We start from the raw sequence: 21,956 nt of genomic DNA, 5'->3' as shown, positions 1-21,956 counted from the left end.
CTATCTATCTATCTATCTATCTATCTATCTATCTATCTATCTATCTACATATAATTTTTTCCCTCCCACTACCCTAATACTGACAAAGGTCTCATGAGTTACAAATATCATCTTTCCAGGCAGGAATGTAAACAGTTTGACCTTAATAAGTCTCTTATGATTTCTCTTTCCTGTTTATCCCTTCCATGTTACACTTGAGTCTTGTATTTGAAGGCCAAATTTTCTATTCAGCTCTGGTCTTTTCCACAAGAATGCTTGAAAGTCCCCTATTTCATTGAATGACCATTTTTTCCCCTGAATGATTATACTCAGTTTTGCTGGGTAGGTGATTCTAGGTTGTAGTCCTACCTCCTTTGCCCTCTGGAATATCATACTCCATGCCCCCTAGACCCTTAATGTAGAAGCTGCTAAATCTTGTGTTATCCTGATTGTATTTCCACAAGACTTGAATTGTTTCCTTATGGCTGCTTGCAATATCTTCTCCTTGACTTGGGAATTCTAGAATTTGGCTACAACTTTCCTAGGAGTTTTCCTTTGGTGATCTCTTTCAGGAGGTGATTGGTGGATTCTTTCAATTTCTATTTTGCCCTCTGGTTCTAAAATATCAGGGTAGTTGTCCTTAATAATTTCTGGAAAGATGATGTCTCAGCTTTTTTTTTGATCATGACTTTCAGATAGTCCAATAATTTTTAAGTTTTCCCTCCTAGATCAATTTTCCAGGTCAGTTGTTTTTCCAATGAGATATTTCACATTCTCTTCTATCTTTTCATTCCTTTGGATTAGTATTACAGTGCCTTGATTTCTCAAATTGTCCCTAGCTTCCAATTTCTCCATTCTAATTTTTAAGGAAGTATTTTCTTCAGTAAGCTTTTGAACTTCCTTTTCCATTTGGCCAATTTTGCTTTTTAGAGCATTCTTCTCCTTGTTGGCTTTTTGGACCTCTTTTGCCATTTGGGTCAGGCTATTTTTTAAGGTGTTATTTTCTTCAGTATTTTTTTGGGTCTCCTTTAGTATCACTCTCAGTTTTTTTCTCCACTTCTCTTACTTGCTTCTCAAAATCCTTTTTGAGCTTTTCCATGGCCTGGGACCAATTCATATTTTTCTTGGAGGCTTTGGATATAGGAGCTTTGGTTTCGTTGTCTTCTTCTGGTTGTATGTTTTGATCTTCTTTGTCACCAAAGTAAGATAATATAGTCTGACTCTTTTTTCGCTGCTTACTCATGATCTTGCCTAATTACTTGAGTTATAGACTCTGTTAAGGTAGGGGACTGCTTCCAGTGTGGAGAATGCACTGTCCCAAGCTTTGGGGGTTTTGTGCAGCTGTTTTCAGAGATACTTCTAGGGACCTGTAAATTTTCAGTTCTTCCAGGTTGGTATGATCAAGGGTGAGGTGTTTACTCCTTTCCTGGCCTGTGCTCAGGTCTATGAGTACTGTTTTCTGTCTTGGAACTGTGAGGAGGGTATCCTCTCCACAGCCACTACAAGCTCCACCACACCACACTCCTCCTCACCCCAGGACCACCACCCAGAACTGTGTCCCAGATCCAAGCACAGGCAAAGCAAGGGAATCTTGCACCAGCAGAGTGATCCCTGCATGCCCCATCTGATCAGTCACTCGATTCCCCTTCAGTCTGTGGGCCGGAAGTTCTGGAGGTAGCTGCCACCCTGAGGCTGGAACCCCACTGTGCTTCTCACTCAGCACTATAGAAACAGACTTTTCCCACTGATCTTCTAAGTTGTCTTTGGCTTTCATGGGTTGAGAAGTCTAGAAACCACCACAGCTGCCTGTGATTCAGTCTTCTGAGGCCTGCTCCAGGGTCACTGCACACCCATGCCAAACTGTGCTCTTCTCCCTGCCCCAAGCGATATACCTTTCTGATCAACCATCCAGGCTGTCTTTGACTGGAAATTTGTTTCACTCTGTCTTTTTGTGAGTTCTGCTGCTTTAGAATTTGTTTAGAGTCATTTTTTATATGTATTTGGAGGGATTTGGGGAAGAGCTCAAGCAAGTCACTGCCTTTACTCTGACATCTTGGCTCTGCCCCCCTGAGTTGTTCTTTATCACATATTCCTAGCCCAACATGCTGCCTTGTATGCAGCCACTTCAGAGCTCTCTTCCTCTTAATCTTTTGGAATTCTCATTTCCCAACAAAGCTCAGCTTCAGGGGACCATCTCTTGCAGGAAGTCTTCCAGATTCCTCCCATATGCTAGTCTCCTCTGAAATCACTTAAAATTTCTTTTGTATGTATTCTGCATTTACTTATATATGCACACATCATTTCCTTCCAATGTCAGTTCTTCAAAGGAATGAACTGTGTGGTGTTTTTGACTCTCTCTCTAGCTCCCAGCACAGGGTTGGAGATATAGTTGGATGATTCAGTATTTGTTGGGGTGAGCTGAACTGAACTGAGTGGAATTTGATCAGACTGAATTGAGTAGGCTCCATTGGAATTTATGTTTCACATTGCTAGAATGTTATCTGGTAACAGTATAGACAAAAAAATAGCCTGAAAGACAATAGAAGTTTGCAACTCAAACTAATTCTTTTTTCAGCTTTCCAGGAAATATGGAAATATTTACTGCACACATGTTGGCAGTTACAACTTTATAATGGTAACTGGATTGCCATTGATCAAGGAGGTCCTGGTCAACCAAGCCCAGGTGTTTATTGATCGTCCCCAAGCTCCTATCCACCTCCATGTCTTTCAATCACTCGGTGAGTTCTTTGAATTATGATAAATATTTTTCATCTCCAGGATTCTTTGAAAGATATCTTTGACTCCTATTCATCATTCCTGAAGGATTCCAACTGATTATATAAGTCTTGTGGCTAGAAGAAACATGATAGAAAAAATAGGCCTTTGAAGTTCCCCTTCCTCATATCTGAGAGTGAGGGAAGAAGAATAGGGAGGGCAATGAGGATATTGAAGGAGTTCAAATCCATCTCATAGGAAATTCAACTGAAGGAGCTTGGAGTATTTAACTTAAGGACAAAAAGACTCAGTTGGGGAGTAAAGAGAGGCATGATGACTGTCTTCAAGTGTTTAAAGGCCTGTTAATAGAAAAGGCATTAACTTGTTCTTCACCCCAGAACCAGCAGCAAAGGTTAAGAGTTGCAGAGGGCTACAACATGGCTTGATAATGGGAAAAATAACCTAACAATCAGAGCTGTCCAAAAATTAAATTGCTTTCATTCAGAGGTGGTAGATTCCCCTCATTGAAGATCTTCAAGAAAAGCTATTCAGTATATTGTGTTGGTGTTGTTTACTGGGTGAAAGTTAGACTGGATGATCTCTGAGATCCCTTCCAACTCTAAAGCTCTAAGGATTTATGATTCGGCCTTTGACCCACATGATAGTGCAGATGCCAGCAGAGCCATCTGCATCTGGAGGAATTGAGTAAAATCAAAGACCCAGGTCAAAGTCTTTCTGTTTTGTTTTGGTTTTCCATAATTTTTAAATTTGTTCTATTTTTAATTTATGGAATAATACAGGCATTTCTTTAACATAGTACAATAAAAAGATGATTGCTCATGAAACTGTAATTCTATTATGTACAACTTAATATTCCTTTCAAATATACAACAAAATTTTCATGTAAATATCTATTTCCTTTTTTTCTTTTCCATTCACTTCCCTCCCTCGAGATGGCTACCATTAGACACAAATAGATATGTGTGTGTGTGTGTGTGTGTGTGTGTGTGTGTGTGTGTGTATTTTTAAAATTATTTTATACATACTTCTGGGGGCCATCTCCAGTCATCCTGATCTATATCTTGCCACTGGAACCATATTACTCTGGAGAACAAAGTGAGGCTGGTGACCTTTCACAGTTCTTCCTCACTCTAATCAAAGTCAATTGCAAGTTATGTCATCAACTCCCTCATGTCATGATTCTCTTCAAGAATGAAGGACAAACACAACACAATCTGAAGGTGTTCAGCCCAAAGGAAGGTAAATTTTGATGGCCAAAAGCTGCCTATTTAACTTTGAGGAGGCTAGAATTTCCTCAAAGACCAAGCCTTAAATCCAATTCACTCTGGAGCTCATAGATTGGGCAACAATAGGTCCCTTACCAAGCACCACTTAATGGTTATTTTTTGGAACTTCCTGGCAATGCAAACATTCACTCTGAAATTGTTTCTCCTTTGGTGAGCAACTGTGAGGGTCTTCCCCTCCCAGTATGATTTTTTTTTTGATTAAAGGGGCCATCCCTTGACTAACTCCTTAGAGATGCCTATTCAGTGAATGGGCATTACCTCACTCAGAGTGAGAACTTGAGAAGAACTTAGCTTAAAAAAGGCCAAGGTCTCTCACTGCATCAGGGCCATCTCTACTCATTCCAATCTATTTCTTGCCACTAGACCCAGATAACTCTGGAGGAGAGAGTAACACTGGTGACCTTGCATATCCCTTGCTCACTCCAATCAAAATCAATTGCAAGTCATGTCATCAACTCCCTCATGTCATGGTCCTCTTTGAGAATGAAGGACAAACACAGAATACACATTTCTATTTATTATTTCTTTCTCTGGATGCAGATAGTGTTTTTCTTCATATGTCCTTGATAGTTAATTTGGGTATTTATAATAGACAAAATAACTTACTCAAAGTTTTGTTTATATAATATTACTGTTATGTTACACAATGTTGTCTGGGTTTCTGCTCATTTCATTCTTCAGTATTTCATGAAAGCACTTCCATGTTTTTTCTAAGTTCACTGAGCTCATCATTTTTTTATATAATAGTAGTATTCCATCATAATCATATCCCACAACTTGTTCAGCCAACTGATGGACATCCCTGCAATCTCCATTTCTTTGCCACCACAAATAAACATGCTAGAAACATTTTAGAACATATGTTCTTTTCCCTTTCCCATAATCATCTTTGGAAGTAGACCTAATAGTAGTATTGCTGACTCAAAAACTTTAAGTAGTTTAGTAACACTGTGGGTATAATTCTAGACAGCTCTCCAAAATTGTTGGACCAGTCCACAATTTTTTTTCTAGCTCTATAAAATATTTTGGTAGTTTGATTAGTATGGAACAAAATAAGTAAATTAATGTAGGTAGAATTGTTGTTTTTATTACATGAGCTAGGCCTACCCATGAGCGACTGATATTTTTCCAATTATCCATTTTCACCTAACTTTGCTTTCTATATTTTGTTCATTCATAAATTGTTTGCTTATCCATAAGCCTGATAAGTAATATGTTCCATGTTCTTCTAATTTTCTTATAAAACCTCTCTTTATGTCTAGGTCATGTATCCATTTGAAGAGGAACTGTATTTTTCTCTTCCTATACCCAGCACAGTGATTAGCACATAGTAGATGTTTTGACTTTTTTTTTCAAGGGTTTGTTCACTGAATTCCATTGGTTTTAGAGTGAATAACCACGCCAGTAAAATGACAGATCTTATGAAATGGTGATGTAAGTTGTTGTTGTTGTTATTGTTATTATTTAGGCTTAATCATGTCTAATGGCCAAGGGTGGAGACAGCAAAGAAGATTTGCCTTAATGACCCTAAGGAACTTGGGTTTGGGAAAGAAGAGGCTAGAAGATCACATCTTGGAGGAGGCCAAGTATCTCACTGAGGCTATCAGGAAAGAAAAAGGTAAGCACTGTTCAGGCACAGGTATTTTCAATTGCTTCTGATTGTCCTTTTGGCCAAATGATCATTAAAGAGAATCTGTAACTGGGTGGAAGGAGCAGGGGAGGAGAGATCATCCCTAGACTGGGTCAGGTAAAATGCTCCCTCACCCTTCAAGGAATGTTTTCAATGTAACTTTTATTTTATTTTAAAGTTAAATACAAAATGAGAAAAAAAAAACATTGCCATGTACACAACATACCATAAGCAAGGATTCAATATAAAACAATAAATTTCCATTTCAAGAAAACTTATGTATTGAATACTACATATTGTTTTTAAACCTGCCCAGCTTTTCTTTGCTTCCTTATTGCTTCCTTCCTTTCTTTTGTTCTCTGCTATGCACTTTTTTCTTTATTTTTCCCCTCCTCCTCCCCCCCCCATTCTTAGGAAGTTTACAATTAAATGTGGATATGCACACACATATACACACATATGCATATATACATTCATACACATATATGTAAGACCATACTATGCTTATTTCCAACTGTCATCTGTTTATTTCATGGTGGATAACATCTCTCTTCATAGTTCGAAGTCTTTCTATGTTTTTCTAAATCAATCATCTCCCTCCCTCCCCCCCCATTCTTACGAAGGCTACAATTAAGTGTGGATACGCACACACATATACACACATGTACATATATACATTCATACACATATATGTAAGACCACACTATGCTTATTTCCAACTGTCATCTGCTTATTTCATGGTGGATAACATCTTTCTTCATAGGTCCAAGTCTTTCTATGTTTTTCTAAATCAATCATCTCATCAGTTCCTACACCACGGCAAAATTCCAACCTAATCACATCCTACCTGAGAGCTTATCTATGAAAGTTTTTCCCCCAATTTTCTGCATTCCTTGTTTTCTTAGCTACAAAGGTTTTATTTATACAAGAAAATTTAATTTTAAAGTAATCAAACTTAGCCTTTTTACACTTCAACAATGCTCTCCCTTACAATATAGTTTAATGTCTGATACTTCTGAATTGGAGAAGTGAAATAAGAACTTCTGAAATGAGAACTGCCCAGGGTTTACCAGCAGGATAGTTCATCCATCTCTAAGAAGGCAGCATTTAATTTTATCAAAAGTAAAGTACAAGCAGAGTTTAGAGATTTGCAGGATTCTTGACTCAGTAAAAGGCAGATGAAATTCAGTTATATGCTGATAGTAACAATCCAAAGGTCTTTTATATTCCTTGAAGGCATTTATGGGCCAGGGACCTAAGGTGCATCTCAACTACTCAGTGCTGATGGAGCTACATTGATTAGTGATAAGGACATGGTCCTAGAGAGATGGGCTGGACAAGTCCATAATGTTCTCAATAGACCATTACCAATCAGTGCTGAGGCCATTGACCATTTACCTCAGGTTGAAGTCAATCCCTCCCTTGCAGAAGTTCCACATGAAGCAGAGGTTTTGAATGCCGTTAGTCTCCTTTTATGTGGCAAAGCACCTGCTGCTGATTCTATTACAGCTCAGATTTTCAAGGTAGGGGGTCCATTGTATATACAAAAGCTGACTGAAGTTTTCCAGGTTATAAGGCAAAAGGAGGTTATCCCTCAGCAGTTAAAGGATGTCTCCATTGTCCATCTCTATAAATGTAAAGGAAATAGATTGTCCTGTGACAATCACAGGGGGATCTCTCTCTTGATCATTACTGGCAAGATTCTTGCCAGAGTCCTCCTTTTTTTTTTCTTTTCAGGTTATACATGTTTAGTCATGCAAAACACTTCCATAGTAGTCATGTTGTAAAAAACTAAATCTATTTCCCTTCATCCTATCCCGCCCCCCATTTATTCTATTCTCTCTTTTGACCCTGTCCCTCCTTAGAAATGTTTGCTTCTGATTACCCCCTCCCCCCATCTGCCTTCCCTCTATCATCACCCTGCTCTCTTGTCCCCTTCCCTCCCTATTTTCCTGTAGGGTAAGATAGATTTCCATACCCAATTGAGTGTGTATGTTATTCCCTCCTTAAGCCAAATCTGATGAGAATAAGATTCACTCATTCCCTCTCACCTTCCCCCATTTCCCCTCCATTGTAAAAGTCTTTTCTTGTCTTTTTTATGTGAGATAATTTACCCCATTCTACCTCTCCCTTTCTCCTCCCGGTATAATCCCCTCTCACCTCTTAATTTTATTCTCCAAATATCTCCCCTTCATCTTCAACTCATCCTGTGCCATCTATTTATCTATCTATCTATCTATCTACATACATAAAATTTTTCCCTCCAACTACACTAGTACTGACAAAGGTCTCATGAGTTACAAATATCATCTTTCCATGCAGGATTGTAAACAGTTCAACCTTAATAAATCTCTTAAGATTTTTCTTTCCTGTTTACCTCTTCATGTTTCACTTGAGTCTTATATTTGAAAGTCAATTTTCTATTCAGCTCTGATCTTTTCATCAAGAATGCTTGAAAGCCCCCTATTTCACTGAATGTTCATTTTCCCCCTGAAGGATTATACTCAGTTTTGCTGGGTAGGTGATTCTTGGTTGTAATCCTATCTCCTTTGTCCTCTGGAATATTATATCCCATGCCCTGTGGTCCCTTAATGTAGAAACTGCTAAATCTTGTGTTATCCTGGTTGTATTTCCACAATACTTGAATTATTTCTTTCTGACTGCTTGAATTATTGTCTTCTTGACCTGGGAACTCTGAAATTTGGCTACAAAATTCCTAGGAGTTTTCCTTTGGGGATCTCTTTCACGAGGTGATCGATGGATTCTTTTCATTTCTATTTTGCCCTTTGGTTCTAAAATATCAGGGCGGTTTTCCTTGATAATTTCTTGAAAGATGATGTCTAGGACCTTTTTTTGATCATGGCTTTCAGATAGTCGAATAATTTTTAAATTTGCTCTCCTGGATCGATTTTCTAGGTCAGTTGTTTTTCTTTTTCTTTTTTTTTTTTTTTTGAGAGTGTTCCAAAAGTCTTTTATTTATTTTTTTTGTTTTCAACATTTACTTCCACAAGATTTTGAGTTCCAAATTTTCACCCCAGCTCACCCCTCCCCCACCCCAAGATGGCATGCATTCTGATTACCCCTTCCCCTAGTCTGCCTTTCCCTCTATCTCTCCCCCCTTCTCTTATCCCCTTCCCCTTCTATTTTCCTGTATGGCAGGATGGATTTCTGTACCCCATTTCCTGTTTTTCTTATTTCCCAGTTGCATGTGAACACATTTTTTTTAAACATGTGTTTTTAAAACTTTGGATTCCAAATTTTCTCCCTTCCTCCCTCCCCACCCACCCTCATTGATAAGGCAAGTAACTAAATATAGGTTATATATGTGCAGTTATGCAAAACACTTCCATAGTAGACATGCTGTAAAAAACTAACTCTATTTCCCTTAATCCTATCCTGCCCACCCATTTATTCTATTCTTTCTTATGAACCTGTCCCTCCTCAGAAGCATTTGCTTCTGATTGCTCCCTTTCCCAATCTTCCCTCCTCTCTATCATTCCCCTACTCTCCCATTCCCCCCCCCCATTTTCCTATAGGGTAAGACAGATTTCCATACCCAATTGAGTGTGTATGTTATTCCCTCATTAAGTCAAATCCAATGAGAATAAGATTCACTCATTCCCTCTCACCTTCCCCCTTTTCCCCTCCTTTGTAACAGCCTTTTCTTTTCTGTTTTTTTTTTTGTAGGATAATTTACCCCATTCTACCTCTCCCTTTCTCCTTCTCCTAGTATATTCCTTTCTCACCCCTTAATTTTATTCTCCAGATATGACCCCTTCATTTTCAACTCACCCTGTGCCCTCTATCTATCTATATCTACATTTATATATCTATATATCTATATCTATATCTATCTATCTATGTATCTATCTATCTATCTATATATGTACATATAATTTTTTTCCCCTCCAACTACCCTAATACTGACAAAGGTGTCATGAGTTAGTAATATCATCTTTCCATGCAGGAAAGTAAAGAGTTCAACCTTAATAAGTCTCTTATGATTTTCTCTTTCCTGTTTACCTCCACTCGAGTCTTGTATTTGAAAATCAAATTTTCTATTCAGTTCTGGTCTTTTCATCAAGAATGCCTGAAAGTCATCTGTTTCACTGAATGACCATTTTTCCCTGCAGGATTATGCTCAGTTTTGCTGGGTAGGTGATTCTAGGTTGTAATCCTATCTCCTTTGTTCTCCGGAATATTATATTCCATGCCCTGCAGTCCCTTAATGCAGAAGCAGTTAAATCTTGTGTTATCCTGATTGTGTTTTCACAATACTTGAATTGTTTCTTTCTGGCTGCTTGTAATATTTTCTACTTGACCTGGAAACTCTGGAATTTGGCAACAATATTCCTACAAGTTTTCCTTTGTGGATCTCTTTCAGGTGGTGATCGGTGGATTCTTTCAATTTCTATTTTGCCCTCTGGTTCTAAAATATCAGGACAGTTTTCCTGGATAATTTCTTAAAAGATGATGAGCCTAGAGGATCTTTTTTGATCTTGGCTTTCAGGTAGTCCCATAATTTTTAAATTCTCTCTCCTGGATCTATTTTCCAGGTCAGTTGTTTTTCCAATGAGATGTTTCACATTGTTTTCTAATTTTTCATTCCTTTGGATTTGTTTTACACTGCCTTGATTTCTCATAAGGTCACTAGCTTCCAATTGCTCTATTCTAATTTTTAAGGAAATATTTTCTTCAGTAATCTTTTGGACTTCCTTTTCCATTTGGCCAATTTTGCTTTTTAGGGCATTCTTCTCTTCATTGGCTTTTTGGACCTCTTTTGCCATTTGGGTTAGGCTATTTTTTAAGGTGTTATTTTCTTCAGTATTTTCTTGGGTCTCTTTTAGCAAGCTGTTGAGTTGTTTTTCATGATTTTCTTGCATCACTCTCAGTTTTTCCTCTACTTCTCTTACTTGCTTCTCAAAATCCCTTTTGAGCTCTTCCAAGGCCTGGGACTGATTCATATTCTTCTTGGAGGCTTTGTATGTAGGAGCTTTGGCTTTATTGTCTTCTTCTGGTTGTATGTTTTGATTTTCTTTGTCACCAAAGTAAGATAATATAGTCTGACTCTTTTTGCACTGCTTACTCATGATCCTGGCCAATTACTTGAGTTTTAAACTCTTTGTTAAGGTAAAAGTCTGCTTCTAATGTGAAGAGTGTACTGTCCCAAGCTTCGGGGGTTTGTCCAGCTGTTTTCAGAGGTACTTCTAGGGACCCGAAAATTTTCAGTTCTTCCAAGGTAGTGTGATAAGGGGCGAGGTGTTTCCTCTCCACAGCCACAACAAGCTCCACTGCACCAGCACTCCACCTCACCCCAGGACCGCCCCTCAGAACTGTGACCCAGATCCAAGCACTGGTAAAGTAAGAGATTCCTGCCTCAGCACTGGCAAAAAGATCCCTGTAATCCCTCTCTGATCAGCCACTCGATTCCCCCTCAGTCTGTGGGTCAGAAGCTCAGGAAACAGTCGCTGCCCCGAGGCCATGCTCCTGGACTTGTGGCTGAGACCTAGCTCTTCTCTCACAGCAGTCACAGACTTTTCCCACTGACTTCTAAGTTGTGTTTGGCGTTCCTGGGTTGAGAAGTCTGGAAACTGCCACAGCTGCCCGTGATTCAGTCCTCTGAGGCCTGATCCAGGGTCACTGCAGCCTGCGCACCCACGGCACACTGAGCTCCTCTCCCAGCCCGGCGTGATATACCTTTCTGATCAACCATCCAGGCTGTCTTTGGCTGGAAATTTGTTTCACTCTATCTTTTTGTGGGTTCTTCTGCTTTAGAATTTGCTTAGAGCCATTTTTTTAGGTATTTGGAGGGCTTTGGGAGAGAGTTCAAGACAGTCACTGCTTTCCCTCCACCATCTTGGTTCCACCCCGACAAAACCCCAGTTCTTTTTCCAATGAGATATTTCACATTATTTTCTATTTTTCCATTCTTTTGGATTTGTTTTACAGTGTCTTGATTCCTCATAAAGTCACTAGCTTCCAATTGCTCCATTCTAATTTTTAAGGAAGTATTTTCTTCAGTAAGCTTTTGAACTTCCTTTTCCATCTGGACAATTTTGCCTTTTAGGGCATTCTTCTCCTCATTGGCTTTTTGGATCTCTTTTGCCATTTGGGTTAGGCTATTTTTTAAGGTGTTATTTTCTTCAGTATTTTTTTGAGTCTCCTTTAGCAAGCTGTTGAGTTGTTTTTCATGATTTTCTTGCATCACTCTCAGTTTTTCCTCTACTTCTCTTACTTGCTTCTCAAAATCCTTTTTGAGCACTTCCATGGCCTGGGACCAATTCATATTTTTCTTGGAGGCTATGAATGTAGGAGCTTTGACTTTGTTTTCTTCTGGTTGTATATTTTGATCTTTGTCACCAAAGAAAGATTCTATGGTCTGACTCTTTTTGTGCTGCTTGCTCATGATCTCAGTCAGTTGCTTGAGTTATAAACTCTTTGTTAAGGTAAGGGTCTGCTTCCAGTGTGGAGAATGTACTGTCCCAAGCTTTGGGGGTTTTGTGTAGCTGTTTTCAGAGAATCTTCTAGGAATCTGTAAATTTTCAGTTCTTCCAAGGTGCTATGATCAAGGGTGAGGTGTTTACTCTTTTCCTGGCCTGTGCCCTGGTCTATGAATGACCACCAGCACTCTTTTCTCTCTTGGAACTGTGAGGAAGATTTCTTCTCCACTGCCACTACAAGCTTCACCATGCCAGCACTCCTCCTAGCCCCAGAACTTCCACCCAGAACTGTGACCCAGATCCAAGCATGGGCAAAGCAAGAGAATCCTGCACCAGCAAAGAGATCCCTGCAATCCCCCTCTGATTGGCCACTCAATTCCCTCTCAGTCTGTGGGACTAAAGCTCTGGAGGCATCTGCCAACCTGGGCCCAGGCTCAGGGAATGGGGCTAGGACCCTGCACTTCTCTCTCACTGCAGACACAGACTTTTCCCACTGACTTTCTAAGTTGTCTTTGGCGTTCTTGGGTTAAGAAGTCTGGAAACCACCACAGCTGCCCGCAAATCAGTCCTCTGTGACCTGCTCCAAGTTCGCTGAGTCCTACCTTGCCTAAGCACACACAGCAAACTGCATTCCACTCCCCAGTCAGCACTACATACCTTTCTGATCAAGCATCCGGGCTGTATTGGGCTGAAAATTTGTTTCACTCTGTCTTTTTGTAGGTTCTGCTGCTTTAGAATTTGTTAGAGACATTTTATACAGGTATTTCTAGGGGTTTGGGGAAGAGCTCAAGCAAGTCACTGCTTTTACTCCACCATCTTGGCTCTACCCCCACCCCCAGAATCCTCCTTAATAGGCTGATCCTTCACCTGGAATATAGCCATCTACCTGAGAGCCAGTGTGGCTTCAGAAAGGACTGAGGAACTCTTGATATGGTGTTTGCTGCCCGACAACTCCAGGAGAAATGCCAGGAGCAGAAGAGAAGTCTGTACACAACATTTGTAGATTTGACCAAGGCCATTGATACTGTCAGTCATGAGGGCTTATGGAAAATTATGTCAAAATTCACTTGTGAGATGTTCATCAGCATTGTATGTCAGTTTCATCATGGCATCCTTGCATGGGTTCTGGTTAATGGACAATACTGTCATACTTTCCCAGTCACCAGTGCAGTGAAACAAGGCTGTGTATTTGTTCCCATGCTTTTTAATATGATGGCTTCAGTCATGTTGTCAAATGCTTTCGGTAAAGATGAATATGGCATCAAGGTCAGCTACCGCATTGATGGTAAATTCTTCAACTTGTAAAGGCTACAAACCAAGACAAAAGTGGAGGGAGTATTGGTGCATGATTTTCTTTTTTGCAGATGATTGTGCACCCAATGCAGCCTCTGAAACTGAGATGAAACAAAGTATAGATCAATTCTCTGCTACTTGTGCTCATTTTGGCCTAACAATTAACAACAAGAAAACACGGGTGCTCCATCAGCCACCACCATACCACTCATATGTGGAACCATTGGTTACAGAAAATGGAGATGTTCTGAATGCTATGGATAGTTCACTTACCTTGGTAGTGTACCTTCCAGGGATGCACACATTGGCAATGAGGTTGGCACACACATTGCCAGCACTAGTTCAGTGTTTGGGAGACTCCAAAGGAAAGTATGAGAGAGAAGAATTGTTATACTGACAACCAAACTGAAGGTCTACGGAGCCGTTGTGCTGACTTCATTGTCATATGCCCGTGAATCCTAGACAGTCTACCAATGCCATACCAGGAAACTGAATTCTTCCATTTGAATTGTCTTAGGAAGATTCTGAAGATCACCTGGCAGGATAAGATACCAGACACTGAAGTGTTTTTTCTAGATAAACTGCCAAGCATTCAAACTCTGCTTCAGAGAATTCAACTCTGATGGACTGTATACATTGTTCAAATGCAAAACGTACACTTGCCAAAAAGACTATTTTATGGAGAACTCACACAGGGCAAGCATTCATATGGAGTCAGAAGAAGGGATACAAGAACACTCTCAAGGTCTCTCTTAAGAACTTTGGAATTGTTTGTGTAACATGGGAGACACTGGCGCAGGACTGCTTAGCATGGTGTGCCCACATCATATCTCTATGAGCAAAAGCAGAATTGAAATAGCACAAAAGAAATGCAAGATGGGCAAACTTAGAGAATCCACCCCAAATGTTCACATGGACTATTTGTGCCTGACCTGTGGTAGAACATTCTGAGCTCTTAATGCTCTGATTAGCCAGTCAGACACACTAAAACTTGACTTTGGCATAGTGATGTCATTTTGGTATTCTTAAAAAATGAAGGACAACAACCAACCAAGTTCTGAATCTACTTCCTTTACATCTTTATTTTTTTTTTCCTGGTTTCTTTGAAGTTTCTGACCTACTGCTCTTCCAAATGAATTTTTTTATATATATTTTTAAACACTAAAATATTTTTAGCAATTTAATCGGGATGATATTGAATAAATAAATTAGGTAAAATTGTCATTTTAAAAATTATAGGGGCAGCTAAGTGGCACAGTGGATCGAGCACTGGCCCTGAAGTCAGGAGGACCTGAGTTCAAATCTGGCCTCAGACCAAACACTTGACACTTACTAACTGCGTAACCCTGGGCAAGTCACTTAACCCCAATTGCCTAAAAACAAAATAAAACAAAACAAAAACAAAAACAAAAATTATATTAGCGTTACCTACCCATGAACAATAGATATTACTTCAATTATCTAAATCTGAATTTATTTGTATAAAAAGCGTTTTATATTTATGTTCATATTTTTCCTGTGTCTGTTTTGGCAGGCATCAGCTCTGATATTTTATACTCTCTAGGCATTTTAAATGGTCTAAAACTATATTGAAGAATACTGATGACACATAGTGTAGTTTCTCTATTTTTCACTTTGGATTAAGTATACTTTAACTTTGTCTGAGACCATGATTAATATCCCTGCTGTTTTTAAATAATAAATTCTTCTCCTGACCTTTATCTTATCTTTGTGTATATCTCTGATTTTTATAATGTTTCCTGAAAGCAACATATTGTTGAATTCAATTTTTAAAATTGTTATCCATCTCTTTTTTATGGGTAAATTCATCCCATTAACATTCTAAGCTGCAATTACTTGTATATTTTCTTCCATCCTTTTTTCCTCACTATCCTTCTCATCCTATTTACCCAATCTCTCCTCACTCCTCTGCTTTACTTCTACCCACTACCTTGCCCTCCTATTCCTTAACCCACCTACCTTTCTAAAAGTTTCTCCCTTATCTTCTCCCCCACCCTATCTCCTTACCCTCTTATTTCTTTCTGAATTTAGAAGACTTTTATATCTTTTTACATACACATATACACACACACACATATACATATGTGCATACACACACTCATGGGCACATATATATATATACACATGAATATACATACATATATACACTTATGCGTACATGCATGCACATACATGTATGTATGTATGTAAGTATGTATATCTTTAACCCATTCCCAATGACAGTAAGGTTCCAGCACCATTCTCCCTCCCATTACTAGGTTCTTCTGTGTTAATTTTTCCTTTTATGCCTCATTTTAGGTCTCAATTACTCCTTTTTATCTCTCCCTACACAATTTTATTTTTTTAGAATCACCTCTTCATACTCAACTTAGCCCAAGCCTTTCTTCAAACTATGCAAATATAAATGACAATCACAAAATAACTGATAATATTTTCGTACATAAGAAGCAAGCAATTTGACCTTATTGAATCCCTTGTATTTGGTCTTTAATGTTTACCTTATATTTCTCCTGGATGTTATATATCAAATTTTCCCTTAAGTTCTAGGGTTTTTGTAACAAAAAACTGAAAGTCATTCAGTTCTTAAATGTCCCTTTTTTTTCATCCAGGGTTATACTTAATATTGCTGGGCAAGTTATCCTTGGTCAGAACCCCAGGTCTTTTGCTCTTTGGAATATAGTATTCCAAGACCTATGGTCCTTCAAAGAAGTAGCTGTTAGGTTGTGTGTAATGCTTACTGTAGCTCCATGATATTTGCAGTTTCTTTTTTCTTGTTACCTCCAATATTTCTTCCTTAACCTGGGAGCACTGAAACTTGTCAATGATATTCCTGTAAGTTTCCCTCCTGTGATCTCTTTCAGGTGGTGATGTGTGGATTTTTTTTTTCTATTTCTAAGTTGCCTTGTTCTAGAGTTTCAGGGCAATTTTCCTTGACAATTTCTTGTAATATTGTATCAAGAGTCTCTTTTTAATCATATTTTTCATGTAGTTCAACTATTCTTGTATTATTTCTTCTTGATCTGTTCTCCAGATCAATTGCTTTTTTGATGAGATATTTCATTTTCTTTACTATTTTTTTCATTCTACTCACCAAATTTTAGTTTTCAAGGAATTATTTTCTTCCTTAAGTTTTTGATTCTCTATTTTAAGTTGGTTGACTTTTCATAATTTTCTTGATTTTGTTGTATTGGTCTAATTTTTTTATCAGCCTCTCTTATTTGATTTTTAAAATTCTTTTTGAGTTTTTCTAAGAACTCTTTTTTTTTTTTTTTGCTGGGGACCATTGTACCTTTCTTATTAAAAAGGGATTGTCTTTTTTTTAGCTCCATTATCTTCCTGTACATATAAACCCAGATCTGCTCTATGCTCACAGTTACTACCTATGGTTGGGTTCTTTCTCCTTTGCTCACTCATTTATTTATTTATTTGTCTGTCTGTTTGTTTATTATTTTATTTTGTTTTTAACAGTTATTGATAGAATCAGGTTGTAGTCCCAAGGTATGGGGAATGATGCCCACAATCTCAGGTCTTACTTACTATTATTTTCTGAGATCTATTTTGGGGCCCTGCCTTGGCCTCTCCCCTCCCCTCCTAAACCAGGGCTAAAGTTCACAGCCACACTGTCCCACAAATGATCTTGCTTCTTGTGGTTACCTCATGTCTGCAAACTACAGCTGTCCTCTCTACCCCAAAACTGAAACCATGAACTCTGCTTTCTTGCAAGTGCCCACAGCCAATAGGGTCTCTGCCTTTTGCTACTGTACTCACCAAGTGCATGCTGGCTTCTTCTTTCTACAGCCATAGCCCAGGATGCATCTAGTCAACACAGTTGTGCCTGGAGTCCCTCAAAAGTGGAAAGTGCTTCTATCTTCTACTCAGCCATCATACCCCCCCACATCTCCCCAACACACACACAACTGTCTGCAAAAAGAAAGTTTCTAAGGCTGAGGCTGCCCCTCAACCCAGCTGCCCCCAGGGATTGTTTTTCGTTGATTCAGCACAGTCATCCTGGAGTTGTTTGCACTTCACTCAGGCCCCACCTCTGCTCCTGGAGGTTGGGTCTTCTTCTCCTTAAATTGCCTTAGGCGGACAATTGCTTTACACTGTGTTTATTTCTGCTGCTCAGAGGCAATTTTCTGTCTTTTTTTGTGGAGGGAATTTGGAGAGCTGAAAGTTTTCTGACCTACTTTGCCATCTTCCCAGAATCCCCTCCAAGGAATTTTTTCAAAGACTCACCATTGCTCTCCAGGAAGAAGTGAGGCAGTAAACAAAGAAAGGAAACCATGATGGTTCATTATCTTGAATGCCATAATAAAAATTTTCTGCCATCAACACATAGACCCTAAATGCCTCAGTTCTTCAAATATCACACATAGAGTCCTGCCTTGACTGGCCACTCTAGAAACTCTGAACACACACACACACACACACACACACACACACACACACACATAAACACACATACTGCCACTATTTTCTCCTGCTTCCCTTCTTTAACTCATTTTTCTTCTTAATCATTCTTCTTTTCTACTTACTAAATCATCTATTTCCTTTTCTCAGTACCTCCCTTCTCATTCCTGTGTAATTTTCTGCCTTGTTTTCCTCTTTCTACTTCTTAAGGGGGAAAATACACACACACATATACATATACATACACACAATATACATATATACACATATATGTATACATATTGCTGACTTAATTTGTTTTTAATTTTAATTTGTTTCAATTAATGATTTCTTTTTTCTTCTTTGTCCTCCCACTGGAAAAAAAGCCCTACTAACAAATATACACAGTCAAGCAAAATAAATTCTTCCATTGGCCATGCCCAGATACATATATCTCATTGTGTAGCCTAAGTCTATCACCGGTCTGTCAGGAGGTGGGTAGCAGGTGTCATCACCGGTCCTCTGCAATTATGGTTGGTATTACATTGAAACAAGTCCTGAAGTCTGTCCAAGTTATCTTTCTACAATGTTGTTTTTGGAGCTATTCATTCTTTGATCCTTCCTCCACTTTCTATCCTTCTTTTTCCCTCTCTTCCTCCTGTGATCCTCATCTACATTCCCTTTCTCTTCCTCTTCTGCTGCTTCTTCTTTTCATTATAAATTTAGGGTAAGAATGAATCTTGGAGACCATCAATCTAACCCTCCCTCCCATTCTGTAGATGACTAAACTGAGAAGCGGAACAGTTAAGTGATTTTCGCAAGGTCAGTCAGTCAATAAGTATTTATCAAGTGCCTACTATATTCCAGGCACTGTGCTAAATCCTAAGGATACAAAGAAAGGAAAAAGAGAGTCCCTATCCTCAAGCAGCTCCTAGTAAAAGGGAGGACAGGGGAGACCACATACAAACATCTGTGTACAAACACAATATAAACATGAGAAACTGGAAATAATCAACAGTGGGAAGGCAGGAGAACTAAGGTCACCCAGCTAGTAAATGTCTGAGCTAGGCCAGTTCTTCCTGTCTGAAGGTTCAATACCTTATGAGCTACTTTATACTGTGTCCCTTCCTTATTCACCTTCTCATACCTTTTCTTTTCATTCCAGTATCACCAGTTGTATTTTCACCTCTACTACTCACATGCATGGAAGTAGCCCATAGGATTATATAGTCATGGGTATGGGTATATGCACACATACATCTATGGACACACATGCACATATGTGCGCATGCCTATTACACAGATAGGTACACCTTTGCCCATGATATATTAGATATGAAATAATAAACAGAGGCTAGAAGGGCTCCCAGAGGACATTTGGTCCAACCTTCTCATTTTACTGATGAACAAATGGAGGAAAAGAAAGATGAAGTAACTTGTCCAAAGCCACATAGGTAACCTATACTGAAAAAAAAATATGACAGTTAAATCTCAAGTCTTGACTAAAACATTAAAAAGTGGTCATGTTTTTTTTTTCTTCTCATGTCTTTTTAAGCACTAGCTGATTATGGACAATAATAATAAAGCAGATGTGTGCTGGTGGATGGGGGGGGAAGGTGAAGAAAAAATTATTTGAGAGAAAAAAGGTAGAAAGCTGTGTTGGGTTCCTGTAAAATAACATAAGTCAAATGAATAGTAGCCTATTCCCTTTCTCTTCTGGTCAATAGGACAGCCCTTTGACCCCCACTTTCAGATCAACAATGCTGTTTCCAATATCATCTGCTCCATAACTTTTGGACATCGCTATGAGTACCATGATTCTCAGTTCCAGGAGCTGCTGAAGAGTTTGGATGATGTCAGCGTCCTCTTAGGCAGTTGGGAATGTCAGGTAATAGACCATCCCCTCCTGGGCAGAGCTGGCTAGGCCTCAATTGGGCCATGTGTTTCCTCCATGAAAAAAGAAACAAGCATGACTGCGAGAGGTTGGCAGGAACTGAGTCAGCTTGTGTAAAAGAGATTGAAAAGGGGAGAGGATAGAAATAAGGTTTTTCTTTTGTTTTCATTTTTTTTTAATTAAAAGTAATATGATAGAACATGCCTGGAGGATCCAATGCTTCTCCAGAACAGAGTGATCCCAAATAATGAGAAAATTCTATAAAATTTTATTTTTTTCTAAGGTATTTATCAAGATCATTAATTTACAAACATTTATTAAGTACCGACTGTGTGTCTTGTACTCTGCTAGGAGATGTGAATACAAAGATAAAAATGAAATAGCCCCTGACTTCAGGTGGTGTACGTTCTGTGGGAGAAGACAGCAGGCCCTCAAATGAGTGCATATGCAAATAAATAATTACAATACGGAAAAATTGGTAGAGGCAGCATTAGAAACCAGGAAAACCAGGAAAAGCTTCATGGAGGAACTGTATCTTGAGCAGAGTTTGAGGGAAATCAATAATTTAATCCTCAACTCTACAGGAGAGGTGGGAGGGAGAGAAAGAAAGAGATGTGGAAGAGAAAGTGAAGACAGAAGGGAGAGAGGGAGGTTCAGAGACAAAGACAAATGCAAGATGCATAGATAGACAGATGCTTGTTGATTGATTTTTTTGGATTCCTCACAATGACCCTTTGAGTCATTATTATCCCCATTTTTATGGATTAGGAAACTGAGGCAGTTAATGAGGCTGCTCATTAACTGATGCAAGGTTAGTGACTTGCCTCACAGCTAATATGCATCTGAGGCAAAATTCTAATTCAGGTCTTCCTGAATCTTATTCCACCACTCCATCTACTCTTCCTCCTAGCTGATCAGTGAATGAACCTCAGCAAAAGAGTCACTGGCTTACAATGTCACTTACCAGCTCAGGAGTCTGTTTATGGAAGAAAATGAGGGAAAAGAGTGAATAACATTAGGTCTCATTTCATTAAGAGGAGCAAAATGGAAATTCAGGAGAAGGAAATTCTGCCTAACAAGGAAATATGGGCCCAAGAACTAGCAATTTCTCTAGAAATGATCTCTCCTCTCCTTCTTTGAAGGTCATGAGGCTGCCTAGATAGGTGACATCTTGAAAGAATTATTTAGGTGCATCAGGATATCGGCAAGGGGCTGGTATATGAGACAAGAGATGATTGGATGTTAGCTTGAGAGTTGGGAGAGCAACAATATGGGAGAAAACAAAACTGTGGTTACAGGAGGGTCAATTTCAGAAGTGGTTAGACACAGAATTAAGATAAATTCCATGATGCAAAATAAGGTCAAGAACCCTGGCCTGACTTAGGGTGAGGAAGATGAAGAGACAGGGTAGCCTAACAGGAACTGACACTCATTCCCCCTCCCCATCCCTTTTTATGTTATTTAGCTCCTCAGTATGTTTCCCTGGATAATGAAATTCCTGCCAGGAGCTCACCAGAAGCTCTTTAGAGAATGGAAAAAGCTAGAAATTTTTGTAGAAAACGTGGTCAAACAACATAAGGAAGACCCAAACCCAGAGGACACCCTGGACTTCATTGGTGCTTACCTGAAGGAGCTGTCCAAGGTAATGAAGACAACACAGAAAGTGGGCATTGTGTGTGTTTAAAACAAAAAAAAATGAAGTGCAGAATTGGGGGGATAAGTGTGTCATGTGTTTCACACTTTCCGTCTGTCTCATAATGTTTATTCAGTGACAACCTTGGGAGGTAAAGAGTATAAGTGATGGAGTTTGCTAATGGAGAGCTCACAATTTTGATTTAGAAGTGGAAGGGATAATAGGACTCATTGAATTTAAACCCCTGATTTCATATGATGGGAAAATAAGGCATAGAGAGGTTAATTGACTTGCTGCAGTCTCACAGCTATTAGGAATCCGAATTTAAACCCAGCTCTTTCTGTCTCCAAGTCCAGTGTCCTTTTCATTAGAATCTATTCGGATTGGGATTAAGTCTTGGCCCTAATATTTCATCCCTTTGAAATAATCTCTCTACACTTATCCCATCTATAACATTAAGATATTCTATCTACCCCATCCAACCGAATTATGTGAGTATATTCTTTGTAAATCTCACAACACTATAAAAATAATTTAAATTATCAGTCTTATATGTACAATCAAAATATAACCAACTTTGGGAATTTGTGCAACAGTCAAACATGTGGGCAGCATTGCAGCCCATGTCACTCCTGAGTACTGTAGAATCAGATTA

At 38.9% G+C, this 21,956-nt stretch overlaps 1 protein-coding gene across 1 annotated transcript in view; it reads left to right on the top strand.

Annotated features, from left to right (window-relative positions):
• LOC114036352 (cytochrome P450 2J2-like) overlaps positions 1 to 21,956 on the top strand; it is a 53,789-nt gene that overhangs the window by 3,367 nt on the left and 28,466 nt on the right. Inside the window, exons 2-5 of the mRNA XM_027852855.1 lie at positions 2,555 to 2,717; positions 5,470 to 5,619; positions 19,502 to 19,662; positions 21,134 to 21,310. Of these exons, the coding sequence (XP_027708656.1) occupies positions 2,555 to 2,717; positions 5,470 to 5,619; positions 19,502 to 19,662; positions 21,134 to 21,310 (651 nt within the window). The remainder of the gene's footprint in view (positions 1 to 2,554; positions 2,718 to 5,469; positions 5,620 to 19,501; positions 19,663 to 21,133; positions 21,311 to 21,956) is intronic.

This window comes from Vombatus ursinus, unplaced genomic scaffold, assembly GCF_900497805.2.
Source record: "Vombatus ursinus unplaced genomic scaffold, bare-nosed wombat genome assembly UNPS02009824.1, whole genome shotgun sequence".
Lineage (NCBI taxonomy): Eukaryota > Metazoa > Chordata > Mammalia > Diprotodontia > Vombatidae > Vombatus > Vombatus ursinus.
The sequence above is the reverse complement of the archived record's forward strand: the minus strand, read 5'-3'. Positions and strand labels throughout refer to the sequence as shown.